Raw genomic sequence first — 20068 nt, forward strand, 5'->3', positions numbered from 1 at the left:
AGGCAACCTGGATGTACTTTTACTTGGCAGCGCTATAGACAAGTATTAATTTAGGAACTGATATTAATAAACAGGCTAAGGTCTTATTCTAAAACTAAGATATTAAATGTTACAGCAAAGTTTAAATATGAACAAATTTGGTTGCTGGATAGAATCTTAATGGATACATTGAGAAAGGACTGGAGTCAGATTGTTCAATGAAATCAAACATGCACCACTCTGGATGCCAGGAGTGAGATATCAAACCCCAGAACTTACCTCTCATTTAAATTAATGAATTTGTACAAGAAACTACAAAGAATGCTCTATACATTCTCTGAAAAGTGGCATATCACACTTTTGTACATTCAGGTGAGAACTAATATTCAGTCTTTTTTATTATGATACACAAGTTACACAAACTACTGACGGCACAAATATTTAATAAACAGAAAACCAATCCTTAAAAGGAGCACTATTCCTTTACTGGAATTTTTTTTTAAAACAACAATTGTGGGTGAAACAGAAAGACCTTTATTACATGATTATTACAAAATCTCTTGTCAACAAGGGCCCAGCAGTTCATTAGATCAAATTAACACTAGAAACAAGACAAATTGCCAGCAATATTTTTCAGTCCAGGGCTTCAGAATAAAGGATTTCCAATCAATTAGATTAATACATATCATCATCAACAGACATTTAGTCAAACATTGAAAATACTCCCATTAATAAATATGTGAAGGCCAAGTATTTCATAGAATTGTAGATGCTCAGTTGCGTATATTCAAGACAGTGGTCAATAGATTTGAGAGTACTAAGGAAATTAGAGGATATATAGATAGTGTAGCAAGGTGAAGTCAGTCAATCAGCTTTTTGCTTATTGAATATGGAGAAAGCTCAAAAGGGGCTTCTAATTCTTAAGTTTGTGTGTAATGTTTACACAGTGTTTAATTTGATTAACATAGAGAGTCAAGTTTCTGAGGTCATATAGCCAGAAGGCAATCATAAGCTTGTTAAAACCATAGCAAAATTGATTCTTTCTTGACGTTCAGACTGGAATGTCAGTTCAGTTTTCTGCAATTTCTATTGCCCTGGCAGAGAAAGTGGGATTTGAGTTCTGGGTTGAATCAATTATCTAGTTAATAAAAGCCATTAGAATCAAAAAGAATGCATAAGTGTCAAGACAAGTGTTACCAACTGATCAACATGTCTGTTTGACTCAGATGTTTGGAGTCGATCTCAAAGTTAGAATGCTGTAGGCTCAGCCCAAACTCCAATTGTTGGACATACAATTGAAGCTGACATTCCAGTGCAGTATTAAGTCAGGAAGCCACTGTTAGTGCTGTATTTTGAATGCAACATTAAGCTATTCTGTGTTTTAATACAAGTTTAAAACAAATCCCAAAGCAAAAAAAAACTTTTTTTCCTGAGCAACATTACCAAGAAATGGATCAATTAAATTCAGGTTTTTTTTTTAAAAAATGGTTGCTATCTGCTACTTTGCTGCTGCATTTGCTTTCACTGCAACAGTGACTGTTAATTCAATGCAGGCTCTTTCTTATTTGACAAAACCAAAGCTTACTTACATCAAAATGGGAAATTTCCATAAGTTTTATTAGCCTACATATTGACATTCAATGCCATTAGTCAGAAGTTTAGAAATAGTTTATTTTAGAAAGAAATACTTGATTATATTGCGCTTCATCAAATACTTTGACTGTGCCCTTTAAATGTCTTGTTGAATGTCATTTGATGCATTTGTATTAATTTATATTAAAGAATTGGTTTATCACCACCTTTAAACATTTTTTGCAAACGAACTGAACTTGCTAAATGTTTTCATAGCATTTCAAAATGTCGAAACTGAGAGGATAGAGCTGAGAAATACTAAGGGTAAAAAGACCTTCTTGGGAGTTATCTACAGGCCCCCAAACAGTAGTCTGGATGTCAGATGTTAGTTGAATCAGGAGCTGAAACTGGCCTGTCGCAAAGATGTTACTACAGTTGTTATGGGGGATTTCAACATGCAGCTGGACTGGGAGAATCAGGATGGTATTGGACCTCAAGAAAGAGACTTTGTGGAGTGCCTCAGAGATGGAGTCTTAGAGCAGCTGGTGTTGGAGCCGACCAGGGAGAAGGCAATTCTGGATCTGGTATTGTGCAACGAACCAGAATTGGTCAGGGACCTCGAAATGAAGGAGCCATTGGGAAGTAGTGACCATAATACAATAAGCTTCAATCTGCAATTTGAGAGGGAGAGGGTACAATCAGAAGTGACAATATTTCTGCTGAATAAAGGGAACTATGGAGCTATGAGGGAGGAGCTGGCCAAAGTTCAATGCTGCAATACCTTAGCAAGGATGACAGTGGAGGAATAATGGCTGATATTTCTGTGTATAATGCAGAAGTTGCAGGATCAGTTCATTCCAAAAAGGAAGAAAGATTCTAGGAGGCATGGGTGGCCGTGGCTGACGAGGGAAGTTAAGAAACATATAAAGTTAAAAAAAGTATAACATAGCAAAGATAAGTGGGAAAACGGAGGATTAGGAAGCTTTTAAAGAACAACAGAGGATTACTAAGAAGGAAATACGCAGAGAAAAAAAATGAGGTACGAAGATAAACTGGCCAATAATATAAAGGAGGATAGTAAAAGCTTTTTTAGGTATGTGAAAAGCAAAAAAATGGTGAAGACTAAAATTGGGCCCTTGAAGACAGAAACAGGGGAATATATTACAGGGAACAAAGAAATAGCAGAAGAATTGAATTGGTACTTCAGATCTGTGTTCACTGGGGAAGACACAAGCCATCTCCCTGAGGTAACAGTGGCTGAAGGACCTGACATGAAGGGAATTTATATTTGCCAGGAATTAGCGTTGGAGAGACTGTTAGGTCTGAATGGTGATAAGTCCCCGGGGCCTGATGGTCTACATCCCAGGGTACTAAAGGAGGTGGCTCGAGAAATCGTGGATGCGTTGGTGATTATTTCCCAGAGTTTGATAGATTCGGGATCAGTTCCTGCGGACTGGAGGGTGGCTAATATCATACCATTTTTTAAGAAAGGTGGGAGAGAGAAAGCAGGAAATTATAGACCAGTTAGTCTGACCTCTGTGGTGGGAAAGATGCTGCAGTCTATTATAAAAGATGAAATTACAACACATCCTTTAGTAGTAACAGGATAGGTCAGAGTCAGCATGAATTTATGAAGGGGAAATCATGCTTGACTAATCTTCTTGAATTTTTTGAGGATGTAACTCTGAAGATGGATGAGGGAGATCCAGTAGATGTAGTGTACCTGGACCTTCAGAAAGCTTTTGATAAAGTCCCACACAGGAGGTTAGTGAGCAAAATTAGGGCGCATGGTATTAGGGGCAAAGTACTAACTTGGATTGAAAGTTGGTTGGCTGATCGGAAACAAAGAGTAGTGACAAACGGCTCCATTTCGGAATGGCAGGCAGTGACCAGTGGGGTACCGCAGGGATCAGTACTAGGACTGCAGCTTTTTACATGATATAGAAGATGGTATTAGCAATAACATTAGCAAATTTGATGATGATACCAAGCTGGGTGGCAGGGTGAAATGTGATGAGGATGTTAGGAGATTACAGGGTGACCTGGACAAGTTAGGTGAGTGGGCAGATGCAGTTTAATGTGGATAAATGTATGGTTATTCACTTTGGTGGCAAGAACAGGAAGGCAGATTACTACCTAAGTGGAATCAATTTAGGAAAAGGGGAAGTACAGAGAGATCTGGGTGTTCTTGTACACCAGTCAATGAAGGTAAACATGCAGGTACAGCAGGTAGTGAAGAAGGCTAATAGCACGCTGGCCTTCATAACAAGAGGGATCAAGTATAGAAGCAAAGAGGTTCTTCTGCAGCTGTACAGGGCCCTGGTGAGACCACACCTGGAGTACTATGTGCAGTTCTGGTCTCCAAATTTGAGGAAAGACATTCTGGATATTGAGGGAGTGCAGCGTAGGTTCACGAGGTCAATTCCTGGAATGGCGGGATTACCTTACACTGAAAGACTGAAGCAACTGGGCTTGTATACCCTTGAGTTTAGAAGATTGAGAGGGGATCTGATTGAGACATATAAGATTATTAAAGGATTGGACACTCTGGAGGCAGGAAACATGTTTCCGCTGATGGGCGAGTGTCGAACCAGAGGACACAGCTTAAAAATATGGGGTAGACCATTGAGGACAGAGATGTGGAGAAACTTCTTCACCGAGTGTGTGGTGGCTGTGTGGAATGCTCTTCCCCAGAGTGCAGTGGAGGCCCAGTCTCTGGATTCATTTAAGAAAGAGTTGGATATATCTCTCAAGGATGGTGGAATCAAGGGTTATGGAGATAAGGCAGGAACAGGATACTGAATAAGGATGATCAGCCATGATCATATTGAATGGTGGTGCAGACCCGAAGGGCAGAATGGCCTACTCCTGCACCTATTGTCTATAATCCAGGCATTGCTCATCTGTATTAGCATGTGATATAATGAAAAAAAAACTGCAAGTGAGAAAATATATGTATATTTGTTCCTAAATATCTTGTATCCCTCTCCTCCTTTCGACGTGTTACTTGCTCCCATGCAATTCTCCCGAGCCAGAAAAAGGAAATGGTTGAGGCTACCAATTCCTGATTTCCTGAGGTGAGGTACAGAGAGAGCAGGTCATATTATAAAATTTGCCAGTATGAAGTAGAGCAAATCATTTATCTGCATTTCAGACTTTCTGCCTGATACATCACTATCTCATGGCATTCGAGCCAACAACCTAATTTTGAACACAGCAGAACATTCTGTGTTGCATATTTCTCTCACATGTAAATGAATCATAGTTGTGTATTTAATTACTGGGGTGTATCGAATGGTTTGTAAAGCCAATTTGGAATGCTCAATTTTCCTGTTCCTTTTCTGAAGTGTGCATACATTATAAAACTAATGGCTTCTGGAGTTTAGCTAGAATTCAAGGTTAAAATCAATAATCACAATAATTATCCCAATAGATTAAAAAAAGGAACCATACACTTAGCTGGGACGATATAAATGTATTTTCTTTTAAATTGTTTTTTATTTCAACAATCAATTAAGTTTTACATCAGTTCTTGCTTCAGTGCAAGACTGGCAAATACAGGTCCTGCAGTTTCTTATGAATGCCCATTTATTTTAAATTTTATAAAACCTTTGTATGCCTTTTAGGTATTTGCTATTCAAAAATTAGGTTAGACCCTGGTTAGGTCAACTTCATCAAATATTTTAGAAATTACTTAAATTCATTAAATATTGCATGCAATCAAAACAGACCAAAAACTAAAAAGATCAAGGTATCAATCCCATAAGCAAAGGATCTACAAATTAACAACACTGGTAGTCAAAACTAACAATTCCAAGTAGCAAGAGCAAAATAAACAGGATGCAGGTAGCTAGGCAGGATTTTGTTTTGTTTAAAATCAATATCATAAAAAGGTCTTCAGTGGCTCACAGAAGTCAGTTTGAAGATCAATTCCACTGTATTGATACCCAGGACTCCCTATGGCATCCCTTTAAAAAAAAAGAAATAAAATTATTATTTAATAACCGGTGAATATCACTTTCATGCCTGTAGCATCAGCGTACCAAAGTTTTATTCAAGGAATAATATCTAATTTTAGTTGTAAACGAGCATGTTTCTATCTAGGCACTTGCAGCTTCAAATAAAGAAGGAATCTAACTACTCCCATAATAGTTAAAAATTGTCATTTTTAAAAGACTTGCCTGTAAACTCACACCAAATGTTGTTCTTTAGTAATGAAGACAAATACGCATGATGGACAATTTAAGTGGACAGGGGAAAATGATGTACCTATTAATCAAGGTAACAGATTAATGAGATGAACTACATTCTAGTGTTAACTTCCTCATTAGTAGGAGGTCTGCAATTTATTCATAGCCTCAGTGAAAAGCTCTCAAAGTATCTGCAGCCAACTCGGATGGTGTTGTTTGGGAAAATAAGTAGTGCAAAATATTAATTCATCACTATTTATTGATATTAGTAATTTGGAATATTGCTTGCCTAAAAACCAAGAACAAATGTGCACTAACATTTCAACCAAAACAATAGTCATTGTGCAGAACTTGCCTGTTACTGGTTCTGTATTGCTACAAGTGAAGTTTGTTAATAAATAAAAGTCCTCTCACAAATGTCCGACAGATACACTCTTTTCCCCTAGCAATTCAACAGTGTGATAGTGCATTTATTTAGCACAGAAATAACATCATAATTGCATAGTTGTTAAGATGTTAGATCTCGCAGCTGTTACTCAAGCTGGGGAGCAGAGGAAAATCTGAAACCTTTCCCTCACTTTCATTAGCACCGTTAGTGGATTAGTGCTGAGGAGCAAGACATAAATTTCAGCACCTAAGTTCGTAGATAAGCTTCAGATGAAGGCAACTGTTCTGCCAACTGATCTCATCCTTCCAAAGTACTAATCCTATTGTCTTCCCCTTAGAGGGTATAACCACTGTTTAAATTAATCCAATATCCTGACTTCTTCCTAACAAAAAAGGTTACCTCAACAGTACAACAGGATCTTGACCAAATGGGCCAGTGGGCTGAGGGGTGAGAGATGGAGCTTAAATTTAGATAAATGTGAGGTGCTGCATTTTGGAAAAGCATAACAGAGCAGGACTTATACACTTAATGGTAAGGTCCTGGGGGGTTATTGCTGAACAAAGATCCCTTGGAATGCAGGTTCATAGCTCCTTCAAAGCAGAGTTGCAGGTAGATAGGAAAGTGAAGGCAGCGTTTTGCATGCTTTCTTTTATTGGTCAGACCATTGAGTATAGGACTTGGGAGGTCATATTGTAGCTGTACAGGACATTGGATAGGCAACATTTGGAATATTATGTCTTTCCTATCAGAAGCATGTTGTGAAACTTCAAAGGGTCCAGAGAAAATTGAGAGAGGAACACCAATTATCTGAATATCGATTATCCGAATTTCAGATTATTTGATGATGATTTCAAGGCCTTGCAAAAACGTTACATCAAAGAGATAAGTATATTCGATTTACCTGGACTGAAGGACATGTGAAAATGCTGGCAAAGAAAGAAAGAAACACAAGCACCTCAAACATCAGCAACTGGATTTTTTTTTAAGGTAATGGTTAGTTACACAGCCCTTTGCAAAAGTAAGTGTTTTACAGTATTCCCAGCACTTTACTGGGCCATTTATGAAAAGAAAATGGCCAAGAACGTAGATGCATGCGTGAGGCAGTGTTTCTGTTTTTGTGTTGAGAGACTGAGTTCCCAGAAACGACAAATGTTCTTGCAATCGTAGAAGTTGTTTGGGACTTTGTTTAATGCTGCCTTCACCACTCCTTGCCAAATGCTAACTACTGTTGCATTTTTAAAATGTTTTCTCATGTTATCATTGCTTTTGAGTATTTTGCATCAGTATTTACTGTGGAAAAGGATATGGAAGATATAGACTGAAGGGAAATAGATGGTGACATCTTGCAAAATGCCCATATTACAGAGAAGGAAGTGCTGGATGTCTTGAAACACAAAGATGGATAAATCTCCAGGACCTGATCAGGTGTACCCGAGAACTCTGTGGGAAGATAGAGAAGTGATTGCTGGGCCTCTTGCCGAGATAGTTGTATCATCAATAGTCACAGGTGAGGTGCCGGAAGACTGGAGATTGGCTAACATGGTGCCACTGTTTAAGAAGAGTGGTAAGGACAAGCCAGGGAACTATAGACCAGTGGGCCTGACGTCGATGGTGGGCAAGCTGTTGGAGGGAATCCTGAGGGACAGTATGCACATGTATTTGGAAAGGCAAGGACTGATTCGGGATAGACAACATGGCTTTGCACATGGGAAATCACGTCTCACAAACTTGGTTGAGTTTTTTGGGGAACTAACAAAGAGGATTAATGAGGGCAGAGCAGTAGATGTGATCTATATGGACTTCAGTAAGGTGTTTTGCAAGGCTCTCCATGGGAGACTGATTAGCAAGGTTAAATCTCATGGAATACAGGGAGAACTAGCCATTTGGATACAGAACTGGCTCAAAAGGTAGAAGACAGAGGGTGGTGGTGGAGGGTTGTTTTTCGGACTAGGGGCCTGTGACCAATGGAGTGCCACAAGGATCGGTGCTGGGTCCTCTACTTTTTGTCATTTTCATAAATGATTTGGATGCGAGCATAAAAGAGGTACAGTTAGTAAGTTTGCAGTTGACACCAAAATTGGAAGTTTAGTGGAAAGCGAAGAGGGTTACCTCAGATTACAACAGGATCTGGACCAGATGGGCCAATGGGCTGAGAAGTGGCAGATGGAGTTTAATTCAGATAAATGAGAGGTGCTGCATTTTGGGAAAGCAAACCTTAGCAGGACTTATACACTTAATGGTAAGGTCCTAGGGAGTGTTGCTGAACGAAGAGACCTTGGAGTGCAGGTTCATAGCTCCTTGAAAGTGCAGTTGCAGGCAGATAGGATAGTGAAGGCAGCATTTGGTACGCTTTCCTTCATTAGTCAGAGTATTGAGTACAGGAGTTGGGATGTCATGTTGCAGCTGTACAGGACATTGGTTAGGCCACTGCTGGAATACTACATGCAATTCTGGTCTCCTTCATATCGGAAAGATGTTGTGAAACTTGAAAGGTTCAGAAAAGATTTACAAGGATGTTGCCAGGGTTAGAGGATTTGGGGAGCTATAGGGAGAGATTGAACAGGCTGGGGCTGCTTTCCCTGGAGCGTCAGAGGCTGAGGGGTGACCTTATAGAGGTTTTTAAAATCATGAGGGGCATGGAAAGCGTAAATAAACAAGGTCTTTTCCCTGGGGTGGGGGAGTCCAGAACTAGAGGGCATAGGTTTAGGGTGAGGGGGGAAAAGATATAAAAGAGACCTAAGGGGCAACGTTTTCACACAGAGGGTGTTGTGTGTATGGAATGAGTGGTGGAGCAAGTGGTGGAGGCTGGTACAATTGTAGCATTTAAAAGGCTTCTGGATGGGTATATGAATAGGAAGGGTTTAGAGGGATATGGACCAAGTGCTGTCAAATGGGACTAGATTAGGTTAGGACATCTGGTCAGCATGGCTAAGTTGGACCAAAAGGTCAGTTTCCATGCTGTACATCTCTATGAATCTAAGTCATCGATCAGTCTCTGTTTGAATGCTTCTAGCACTCATCCTTCATGTGCACATGTAAGCAATTCTATCCGACACTAGGCTCTTGCCTTGGTATATTTAAAATATCTAAGTGAGCACATGGCTTGAGGTTACAACTTAATAAAATGTTTCAGATGAAATCTTGCTGAGACAAAATTGTTCAACATTAAATAAAAATTCAGTAACCTCAAGCAACTTACATACCTTGAAACCAAATATCAACGAAGGAATTCTTCACTCCAACTTCAGCAGCTCGACATCAAAGATAAGGGTGGCATTGGCTGGGATGACTCCGGGGTGACCTGTTACACCATATGCCACATCGGGAGTACAGGTCAGTTTTGCCCTTTGCCCCAAGCTCATCTGTAATTTTAATAAAAAGATCTTATTTGGTTATAATCCTATTCAATAAGAAATTCCTTCTACTTGTTTAGATGCTAATAAAAAAAGACTTAAAAAGTGAAAATTTATTTCATCGTAAACTTTAACCAAGGAATATGTACCATTGACATTTAATTGTTCAGTTCATAGAATCCCTAAAGTACAGCTCATTGGGTCCACACAGACCCTCCGAAAAGCATCCCACCCAGTCTGCACATCCCTGTTACAATATAGGTCAATTTAGCTTGGCCAATCCATCTAACCTGCATGTCTTTGGACTTTCATTATTCTGTCTTATCAACACTATATTGCCGACTGCAAAATGTTTCTTTAAAATATGCAATTAGATTGACTGTTAACTCTGTTGACCTCTACTTCCCCACATACATAAATACCTTTTATGAGTAAATCACCTGCTTACACAATTGTAACCAACCAACACATTTATCTTTATTTTCCAAAGATAACTTGTTCCCATTCTTCTTTGCACATTCTCCCTGTGTGAGCGTGGGTTTCCCCTGGGTGCTCCGGTTTCCTCCCCCAGTCCAAAGATACGTAGGTGAATTGGCAGTGCTAAATTACCCATCGCATTCAGGAACTTGCAAGCTAGATGAGTTAGCAGTGGGAAATGCACGGTTACAGGGAATGGTGGATCTGGAAAGGACACTCTTTGAAGAGTTGGTGCAGACTCAAATGGGCTGAATGGCTTCTATCTGCACCTTTATTCTTCTAGGGTAACAGAGGTATGCATACCCCTCATAACCAAAAGTCACAATGTAACGTAATTCTATGATTCTTTTAAGTTGGACGCCTATACTTAAAGATTATTTTGTAACATACTGGCATCACTGATACTATGTAAACTTGGACTGTTATAAAACAAGCTCCTTAATTGATCTTTTCTCATCAGTTTCATTTTATTGAATTTATTGTACTGTATAGAGGTATATTAAAATGTTATCTACCGCCATAGTGTTTTTTAAAAATGTATTTGGTGAATGTTTTACAAAAACATAACCACACAATAAATACCTGTGCTACGCCTTCTTCCCAACCTTTAATTACTTCCTGTTTGCCAAATTTGAACTTGAAAGGCTTGCCTCGGTCTCTGGAAGAATCAAATTTCCTTCCATTCTGCAACATTCCTGCAAAAACCACAAAATTGTCTTTGAAGCCATGATAGACAGAAAAACAAAAATAATTCAAGACATATTTTCTGTGACAACAATTTTCAACCAGAGGCATTACAGAATGCTGTACAATTGCTGAAGCCGAAATACTTTCTCCTAAGCTTACTTTACACAGGCATTGATAGAGCAAATATTGGAATGGAGCATAAAAGAATTACCTATAAATGCATTATTTTACAACCCTGGACCAGATTATTGCTTAGAGCCTATATCCTACGCATCTGGTTCAAAGCATTCAGCCCAAATATAATTTGGACATCGTATCTGAGATTCTGAAAAATTCAAGATCATATGCTATCAAAAGGACAGCCTTAAATTTATGCACAAATTAAGAGATGAAATTTATTTGGAGCCAAAATATTGTTTTTAAACAATTAGAACAAGATGGCATATACTTATTGGAAAAGAAAAAAAAAATTAGAAAAAGGTTTTCTCAATGAAGGCACTAAATGCTTGGAACAAAGAGTATTAATTACACCAATAAGATTTGAAGCAGTTAGATGCTATGCTGGTTGATTTGACAATAACCGAGCACATGTTAAAAACATTCTAATCTTTCATTTCATTTTATTCAAAGAGACCTAGGAATTGACAATGGCTAACCCAATCCAATCATTGCTGGCAGTATACCATGCAAACTCTTGAATGGGCACAACATTGTGACTTTTGGTTAGGAGGAGTATGCATACCTCTGTTACCCGAGAAGAATAAAAGGTGGCAAAAACAAGAGTTTACAGTGCTGATGTGCAGTAGCAACAAGGGTGGTTGTTAGCACTAACATGATGCTATCGTCTGCCCAATCTGTGGGATGGCACAGTGGTTAACACTGCTGCCTCACAGCGCCAGGGACCCGGGTTCAATTCCCACCTCGGGCAACTGTGTGTGGAGTTTGTGTGGGTTTCCTCCGGGTGCTGCAGTTTCCTCCCACAGTGCAGGTTAGGTGAATTGGCCATGCTAAATTGCCCATAGAGTTAGGTGGATTAGTCAGGGGTAAATACAGTGGGGTGGGTTTTTCTTCGGAGGGTTGGTGAGGACTTGTTGGTGAGGCATCTAAAAAAGATGCCTCACCTACTACAGAAATGGGTAATGTGGTACCTAAATTGCAGTGCCAGTGTGATGCCAGATATGTAGGCTGTATGTCCCAATGGTTGGCGGATCATAAGAAACAACACATCTGTTTGTTTGCAACAGGCAGAGCATTGACCATACTCAGCCAGCCTGTGCCTGCAATACTCAATGAGGTGTCTAACATTAGATGGGGCGATTGGGCAGCACTAAATGAACATTTCCAAGTGCGCCAAGAATTACACTGATAAGCAATTTGAAATATCCGTCAGACACTCAGTACAGCTTATCTACACTTGGCAAAAGCTATATATTCCTATACAGGAACATGCACTCTGCAGACAAATGGAATATCCAGGCATTGCACCTTTTCTAATAACCATAGACTGTGTCTGAGAGTACAGATAGAGATGCAGGGAGAGTTGTGTTTGGGTTGTTTCTAGTGCATTTTCCACATCATGCCTCATGTCTCTTCCAAAGCTGCTTTGTCGGTCTAAAATTAAATAAAAGGTCTGGGTTACTGTCTTCTGGTACATTTTCTATGGCATCAGCTTGACCACAGTCTATACAGGAGATAGTTGGCACCTCATTTCTCATGCAAAATAAACAACTGTACCTTTTTCAATGGTTGTATGCTTGTGACATTCCTGATAAATGCAAGGCAAAAAGCTTTGCCAGCTTCTTTTTTTTCCCCAAATAATAAAATAGCTGTGGTAACAAACCATTGTGGTTATGTCAAAGGAAGACTGTGAGACCACTACTATTTTATCAAAAATATCAACCCAAATCATTTTAAGCAGGTTAATAGGTAGTTTCAGACAAAAGATACATGACTATGGAGAGGACATGAAGTCCCAGCTCTAATGCTAATTTGGACTCCTTGCATTTTTGGCAAAATATTAAATTTCTACATTTTGATAACAGCTTTTATAAGCATGGAACAGACTCCTTCCTATAAGACGGGCACTTAGAATGCCAGCACCACCAAATAAAACTCAAAAGGGTATCCAAAATGTTCAATGCTTTAAAAGTTCAGTAATTAGTGATTTATGTTTGTATGATGCAAATATTTTCAAAGCACGTTAAAATGGGAATTATTCCCCCAGCTATAGGGAAAAACATTTTATCAGTTCTAAACAAACAGAATACAATAACAGGATACTGAAACTTCATCCAAACAAAACCATTAACATTCACAAACAAGTCTTAACTGCAATTACATTCTGCCTGTTTTTGTATCATTGAAACTAGCATAACTGTGTGCCAGAAAGTTCTTTGAAACTCAAACTACAGGAAGAACATTTGATAAGTAAAACATTTTGTATGAATATCCACATTTGTTGGGCACTGCACAAAAATATTACTGAAGAGCTGCTAAATGTGATCTATTTCTGCAGAATTCACTATAAAATCTAGGTCAAAGCTTTGCCTTTGGTTGTTTGATAGTGTGCTTAGAATGCCAATCAAAGCAATACAGAGGCATCATAAATTCAGAGAAAATAAACACCACAATGAATCCTGTTTTTTTTGGGAAAGAAAAAACACTGAACGTACTCTACGTACATTTTTGGAACATTACCTTCAAAAGCATTCTTTTAATATCCATTTTATGTTGCAAATCATTTGGATCAGGCAGCCAAAGCATTTTCACAGGCTGCATCAAGAATTAAAACATACCAAGAAGCATTATGAATTTATTTTTGTTGGTGAATAATTTATTAGCACTGCCATTTAATTTTATAGACTTGATCTGTTGATAATTTCATTCGTTTAACATATTTTACAGAGATGGTAACAAAAAGACAAAATATCATCTGCAAATCAAATATTTGGAGTTCCTAACTATGCAAATACACAGTAAAACTACTACTTCGCTAGATAAATGTGCTGATAGATCTTAGGAACACAGGAACAAAAGTCGGCCATTCAGCCCTTTAAACAACTGCCACCATTTTCAATCACCCCTCTCAACACCATATTCAGACACTACCCCCAGATCGAGGCCATTAGTAATGAGGAAGCTGTCCACCCTCTGTCCTGAATTTAACAATGACTGAGCCTCACACTAATCCAAATTATATTCCATTTGCCATGTTCGCACCCACTCATTCCACCTCTGAAGCTTCCTTGCATCCTCATCACCCATATTATCTGTAAACCTTGAATTATCACAATTAACCCCATATGCAAATCATTGGTATAGACTGTGAACAGCTGCGACTCTAGCACTGACCCTTCTGGTACCCCACTGGTCACACACTACCAACTGCAGAATGACCCAATTTATTCCTACTCTTGCTTTCTGCCTGTTAGCCAATTCTTAGTTCACGTTAGTATATTTCCTCAAACTGATGCACTTTAATTTTATTAACCTCACGTGGGAGTGTTTCAAACACTTTCCAGAAAACCAAATACATCACATCCCCTTATGGAAACTGTTAATAACATCCTCAAAAAACTCAGACTCGTCAAACATTATTCCTGCTTCATAAATTCACAACGACTAGCCATTCAAAATTAGTTTTAGGTATCCAGCAATTACATTTGTTTTAGGTTCTAGAAGGAGATGTCAGGTTGACAGACCCCGATTCCCTGTTTTCTCACTCTCTCCTTCCTTAATCAGCAGTGTTGCAGATTAGAATGTTGCAAATGTAGTCTCCACTGCAAAACAGACAAAGTGGGAATAGGCTACGTAGAGCAGTTGATCTTCTGTAATTACACCGGCACCACTCCCCACCTCTTCCTCCGCTACATTGATGACTGCATTGGCGCCACCTCGTGCTCCCGCGAGGAGGTTGAGCAATTCATCAATTTCACCAACACATTCCACCCTGACCTTAAATTTACCTGGACCATCTCTGACACCTCCCTCCCCTTCCTGGACCTCTCCATCTCCATTAATGACGACCGACTTTTTTTTTAAAAAACAAACCCATCGACTCCCACAGCTAACTGGATTACACTTCTTCCCACCCTACCTCTTGCAAAAATGCCATCCTGTATTCCCAATTCCTCCGCCGTATCTGCTCCCAGGAGGACCAGTTCCACCACAGAACACACCAGATGGCCTCCTTCTTTAGAGACGCAATTTCCCTTCCCACGTGGTTAATGATGCCCTCCAATGCATCTCGTCCACATCCTGCACCTCCGCCCTCAGACCCCACCCCTCCAACCGTAACAAGGACAGAACGCCCCTGGTGCTCACCTTCCACCCTACCAACCTTCGCATAAACCAAATCATCCGCCAACATTTCCGCCACCTCCAAAAAGACCCCACCACCAGGGATATATTTCCCTCCCCACCCCTCTCCGCCTTCTGCAAAGACCGTTCTCTCCGTGACTACCTGGTCAGGTCCACGCCCCCCTACAACCCACACTCCCATCCTGGCACTTTCCCCTGCCACCGCAGGAACTGTAAAACTTGCCCCACACCACCTCCCTCACCTCTATCGAAGGCCCTAAAGGAGCCTTCCACATCCAAAAGTTTTACTTGCACATCCACTAATATAATTTATATCCGTTGCTCCCGATGCAGTCTCCTCTACATTGGGGAGACTGGGCGCCTCCTAGCAGAGCGCTTTAGGGAACATCTCCGGGACACCCGCACCAATCAACCATTGTGCCCCGTGGCCCAACATTTCAACTCCCCCTCCCACTCTTCCGAGGACATGGAGGTCCTGGGCCTCCTTCACCGCTGCTCCCTCACCACCTGATGCCTGGAGGAAGACCGCCTCATCTTCCGCTCAGAACACTTCAACCCCAAGGCATCAATGTAGACTTCAATAGTTTCCTCATTTCCCCTTCCCCCACCTCACCCTAGTTCCAAACTTCCAGCTCAGCACTGTCCCCATGACTTGTCCGGACTTGTCCTACCTGCCTATCTCCTTTTCCACCTATCCACTCCATCCTCTCCTCCCTGACCTATCACCTTCAACTCCTCCCCCACTCACCCATTGTACTCTATGCTACTCTCTCCCCACTCCCACCCTCCTCTAGCTTATCTCTCCACGCTTCAGGCTCACTATCTTTATTCCTGATGAAGGGCTTTTGCCCGAAACTTCAATTTCATTGCTCCTTGAATGCTGCCTGAACTGCTGTGCTCTTCCAGCACCACTAATCCAGAAAGTGGGAATAGGTGTCTAAAGATTCATCTGAAATACTGTCAAATTGGGAGTATGATGTGGATAAAGCAGTTCTCCAATTTGCCAAGTGCTCTCAAAGCCCTGTAAAAATGTATGCTTAAAACGTTTTAGCTGGAAAAAACAAATTCTGCTTTAACATGTAGAACACCACTGCTGACCAGGCAGACATGAGTGCAAGTAAATTTTTCGAAATTTTCATTACTCCTCGATAGGAATTGGCGTTGTCACCAAAAGCTGGAGGTCTGTGAATTTCCAACACAGACCTTGTATGCAGCACTGTTGCATGGGCACATGATACCCACCAGGGGCAGCTATTACCATCTTCCTTTCCTAAAGGGCTTACTTACTCTGAAGTGGCAGGGGATAACCACTAACCAGTCTAACGAGAAGAGGCTCTCATCTTAAACAACAGTTTGTTTACTGCATGGTAACATTCAGGTACAATTTACATGATAATCCCCATGACAATGAAGAGACTACAAGAACAGGTGTATCCCCTTGGAGAGCTGGAGATGTTCTGTCTTTCTCCACACAAGTACTTCTGACACCAGATTAGGTAGAGCTAAATGTAGTTCTCAGCATTAACCAGTCACCTTATCCAAACAGGAATTATGGTGCAATTTCTGGTCACTTTAGAAACTACATTAAAGAACAAATCTGTCAGTCATTTTGTGGATTTGTTTCCACAAATAAAAATAGGAAGGATATGAAAACAAAGATGAAGAAAATTTATCAACGATTGCAGGAACGAGAAACTTCACTTATGAGAATAGGTTGGAGCAGCTGAAACTATTCATCTTGGGCGAAACATTATTTAAAAAGATTCATGAGGGACTAGGACACAGCATATATTTTTAAAAAAAGGAGTAAATATTCCTTTTGATAAAAGAGTTGACAACCAGAGGGCATAGATTTGCAGCACTGGCAAAGAGTAACACGAGGAGAAAGTGTTTCTGCCCCAGCAAATGATTAGTACCTGGATTGGACGACTCAATAGTTGGGAGGTAGCAATTAAATAATGCACTGCTATATAAATGAACAGTCAGTCCAATGCCTGTTCAGCCATTTAAGATCAAGGTTAATTTAATAGTGGCCTCAAATTCCTCTTTGCGATCCACCTCTGAAACGCTTCAACTCCCTGTTGGGGAAATAACCTACCTACTTGTGCTTTATAAAACATTCAATGACTCTACCGTCAATGCTCTGAGGCTAATTGTTCCAAAAAATTCCTCAAATGAGTTTTGTATGGGTAACTGTTCATTTTAATACTTCCATCAGAAAGCAAAAGCTAAAATTGAATGGAATAAATTTCAGTAAAATATTTGTGAAGTGTTTACGGCATTAATTGTCATTGCAGCAGCATTAGCATACTGGAAACGGTCATGGCAAAAAGAAAAACACTTTTTCTCCTGGTGAAGGCCATTTCTAGTCACAATCCTGGTACCTATAAAAGAGAGATACTTTGGTATACAGTATTTTTTCATATCATTTCGCCATGTATGAGCAGCTTTCACATTTGAAAATTTGTCTTATTCAGTACAAATAGGAACTCAGGAGGGTTTACACAAGAAATATCGTTTCAAATGTTATCCTGGGCATGCCTAAAGAACTTTTTTCCATTGTGGAAGAAATTGGATTGGTGGTGGAGTGATCAGACTTGGAGAAGGGAGTTGAGTTCAGGCGTGGTGGAAGGAGAGAGACCCAGGGACAGAACAGAGACAGGGCTGTTGGATGAGCAACTACTGGGGACGATGGTGGCTAGGGGGAGGTGTAGTTCAGAGTGCGTGAACTAAGTTTGGGAATGATTTGGAGAGGACTGTGTTGGACTGGCGTGTACAAAGTTAAAAATCACACAACACCAGGTTATAGTCCAAAAAAGTTTTAATTGGAAGCACACTAGCTTTCGGAGCGACGCTCCTTCATCAGGTGATAGTGGAAGGCTCGATCGTAACACAGAATTTATAGCAAAAATTTGCAGTGTGATGTAACTGAAATTATACATTGAAAAATTGATTGTCTGTTAAGCCTTTCATCTGTTAGAATACAGTGATAGTTTCACTTCTTTCATGTGTAAATCACAAAACCTTTTTTTAAAAAGTTGCATTCTTGGGTTAGCTGTTAACAATGGTGATAGCTAGACAATATGTTGAAGGTGTTAGCCCCCTGTGTTCTCTGTTTATGACCTGATGTTTAGATTGATTCTAATCTAAAAAGTGAGATAAGTTTTTACATAAATTCATGCAGTTTTTGAGCAAAGTGCAATGTAACACTGCAAGTACAAATTCACCCCACAAAATGTGTGTGCATGTGGGTCTTTGTCTGGGGTGGTGTGTGTGGTGGGGTGGTGGGGTGTGTGTGGTGGGGTGGTGGGGTGTGTGTGGTGGTGGGGCGTGAGTGTGGGTGGGGTGTTCTTCGTGACCTGCAACACATTATCAATGAGGATGAGCTCCTCACCAAGACCTTCCCCACACCTCCACTACTTCCCTTTAAACAACCGCCAAACCTCAAACAGATCATTGTTTGTCGCAAACTGCCCGGCTCTCAGGACAACTCCATACAGCCCTGTCACGGTGGACACTGAACAAGACGTGTCAGATTGTGGACATAGATACCACCATTACGCGTGGGAACACCTCCCACCTTGTACATGGCAGGTACTCATGTGACTCAGCCAACGTTGTCTATCTTATATGTTGCAGGCAAGAATGCCCGGAGGCATGGTACATTGGGGAAACCGAGCAAAGGCTACGACAACGGATGAATGGGCACCGCACAACAATCAACAGACAGGAGAGTTCCCTCCCAGTTGGGGAACACTTCAGTGGTGCAGGACATTCAACCTCGGACCTTCGGGTGACCATCCTCCAAGGTGGACTTCGGGACAGGCAGCAGAGGAAAGTGGCCGAGCAGAGGCTGAAAGCTAAGTTCGGTACCCATTGGGAGGGCCTCAACCGGGACCTTGGGTTCATGTCACATTACAGGCGATCACCATTGCACCCCACACACAACCCCCACCCCAAACAGACAGATACACACAGACAAAGACCCACATGCACACACATTTTGTGGGGTGAATTTGTACTTGCAGTGTTACATTGCACTTTGCTCAAAAAAAACTGCATGAATTTATGTAAACTCTTATCTCACTTTTTAGATTAGAATCAATGTAAACATCAGGTCATAGACAGAGAACACAGGGGGCTAACACCTTCAACATATTGTCTAGCTAACACCATTGTTAACAGCTAACCCGAGAATGCAACTTTTAAAAAAAGGGTTTTGTGATTTAGAAGTGAAACTATCACTGTATTCTAACAGATGAAAGGCTTAACAGAGAATCAATCAATTTTTCAATGTATAATTTCAGTTACATCACACTGCAAATTTTTGCTATAAATTCTGTGTTACGATTGAGCCCTCCACTATCACCTGATGAAGGAGCGTCGCTCCGAAAGCTAGTGTGCTCCCAATTAAACCTGTTGGACTATAACCTGGTGTTGTGTGATTTTTAACTAAGTTTGGGAAGTATCAGTTGAATAGACTCCACGGTTACAGTCTATTTAATAATCTAAAATTTCACTAGTGAACTAGTTAGTTAAATCCAGCAGAACCTTCTGAATTAGACGCCAATATTTAGCCCAGAAGAAAACCATTTAGCCATAGTATATCATTGGTCAACAAACATCTGAAGACAGTAATACAGTTTTCCATAATTCTCCAATTTAAATGGATACTTTCGTATCCAAGCACAGGGGGAAAAAAAACACTTAGCACAATCTCGAATATCCATGCTGATTCCCTCAGTCCAAAAAACGACTGGTCTGCACCTGCTTACTCATTGTAAATTTAAGTAACCCATATCTCAAAGTCAACATGTCCTCATATTCCATGTATTAAAAACAGCAAGGCTGGTACAGGTGGGAAATGAAGGCTTCAAGCTAGAATGAAGCCAAGATTTGGCATGTCAAGGTGTACATCACATCCTCCTGTCTGTCTTTGGCTGGAGTTATGTCATATCTGAAGATCGTTGCTAAATCAGTTTAGAAACATCAAAATAAAAAAAAAATCAAATCTATTATGGCACTCGGATAATCAAATAAAATGATCACAGGATTATATGCAAGACTGATAGATGAAATCATAATTTGAAAAAAACTTTTGT

General features: G+C 40.2%; 1 protein-coding gene across 1 annotated transcript in view; it reads right to left on the reverse strand.

Moving 5' to 3' along the window:
- Positions 1 to 490: 490 nt before the first annotated feature.
- The window catches only part of fkbp1b (FKBP prolyl isomerase 1B), a 38308-nt gene continuing 18730 nt past the window's right edge, over positions 491 to 20068 (reverse strand). Inside the window, exons 3-5 of the mRNA XM_072562075.1 lie at positions 10542 to 10654; positions 9333 to 9491; positions 491 to 5519 (exon numbers count right to left, since the gene is read on the reverse strand). Coding sequence (XP_072418176.1) covers positions 9363 to 9491; positions 10542 to 10654 — 242 coding nt within the window. The 3' untranslated portion in view covers positions 491 to 5519; positions 9333 to 9362. The remainder of the gene's footprint in view (positions 5520 to 9332; positions 9492 to 10541; positions 10655 to 20068) is intronic.

The sequence above is a fragment of the Chiloscyllium punctatum genome, chromosome 3, assembly GCF_047496795.1.
Source record: "Chiloscyllium punctatum isolate Juve2018m chromosome 3, sChiPun1.3, whole genome shotgun sequence".
Taxonomy (NCBI): domain Eukaryota; kingdom Metazoa; phylum Chordata; class Chondrichthyes; order Orectolobiformes; family Hemiscylliidae; genus Chiloscyllium; species Chiloscyllium punctatum.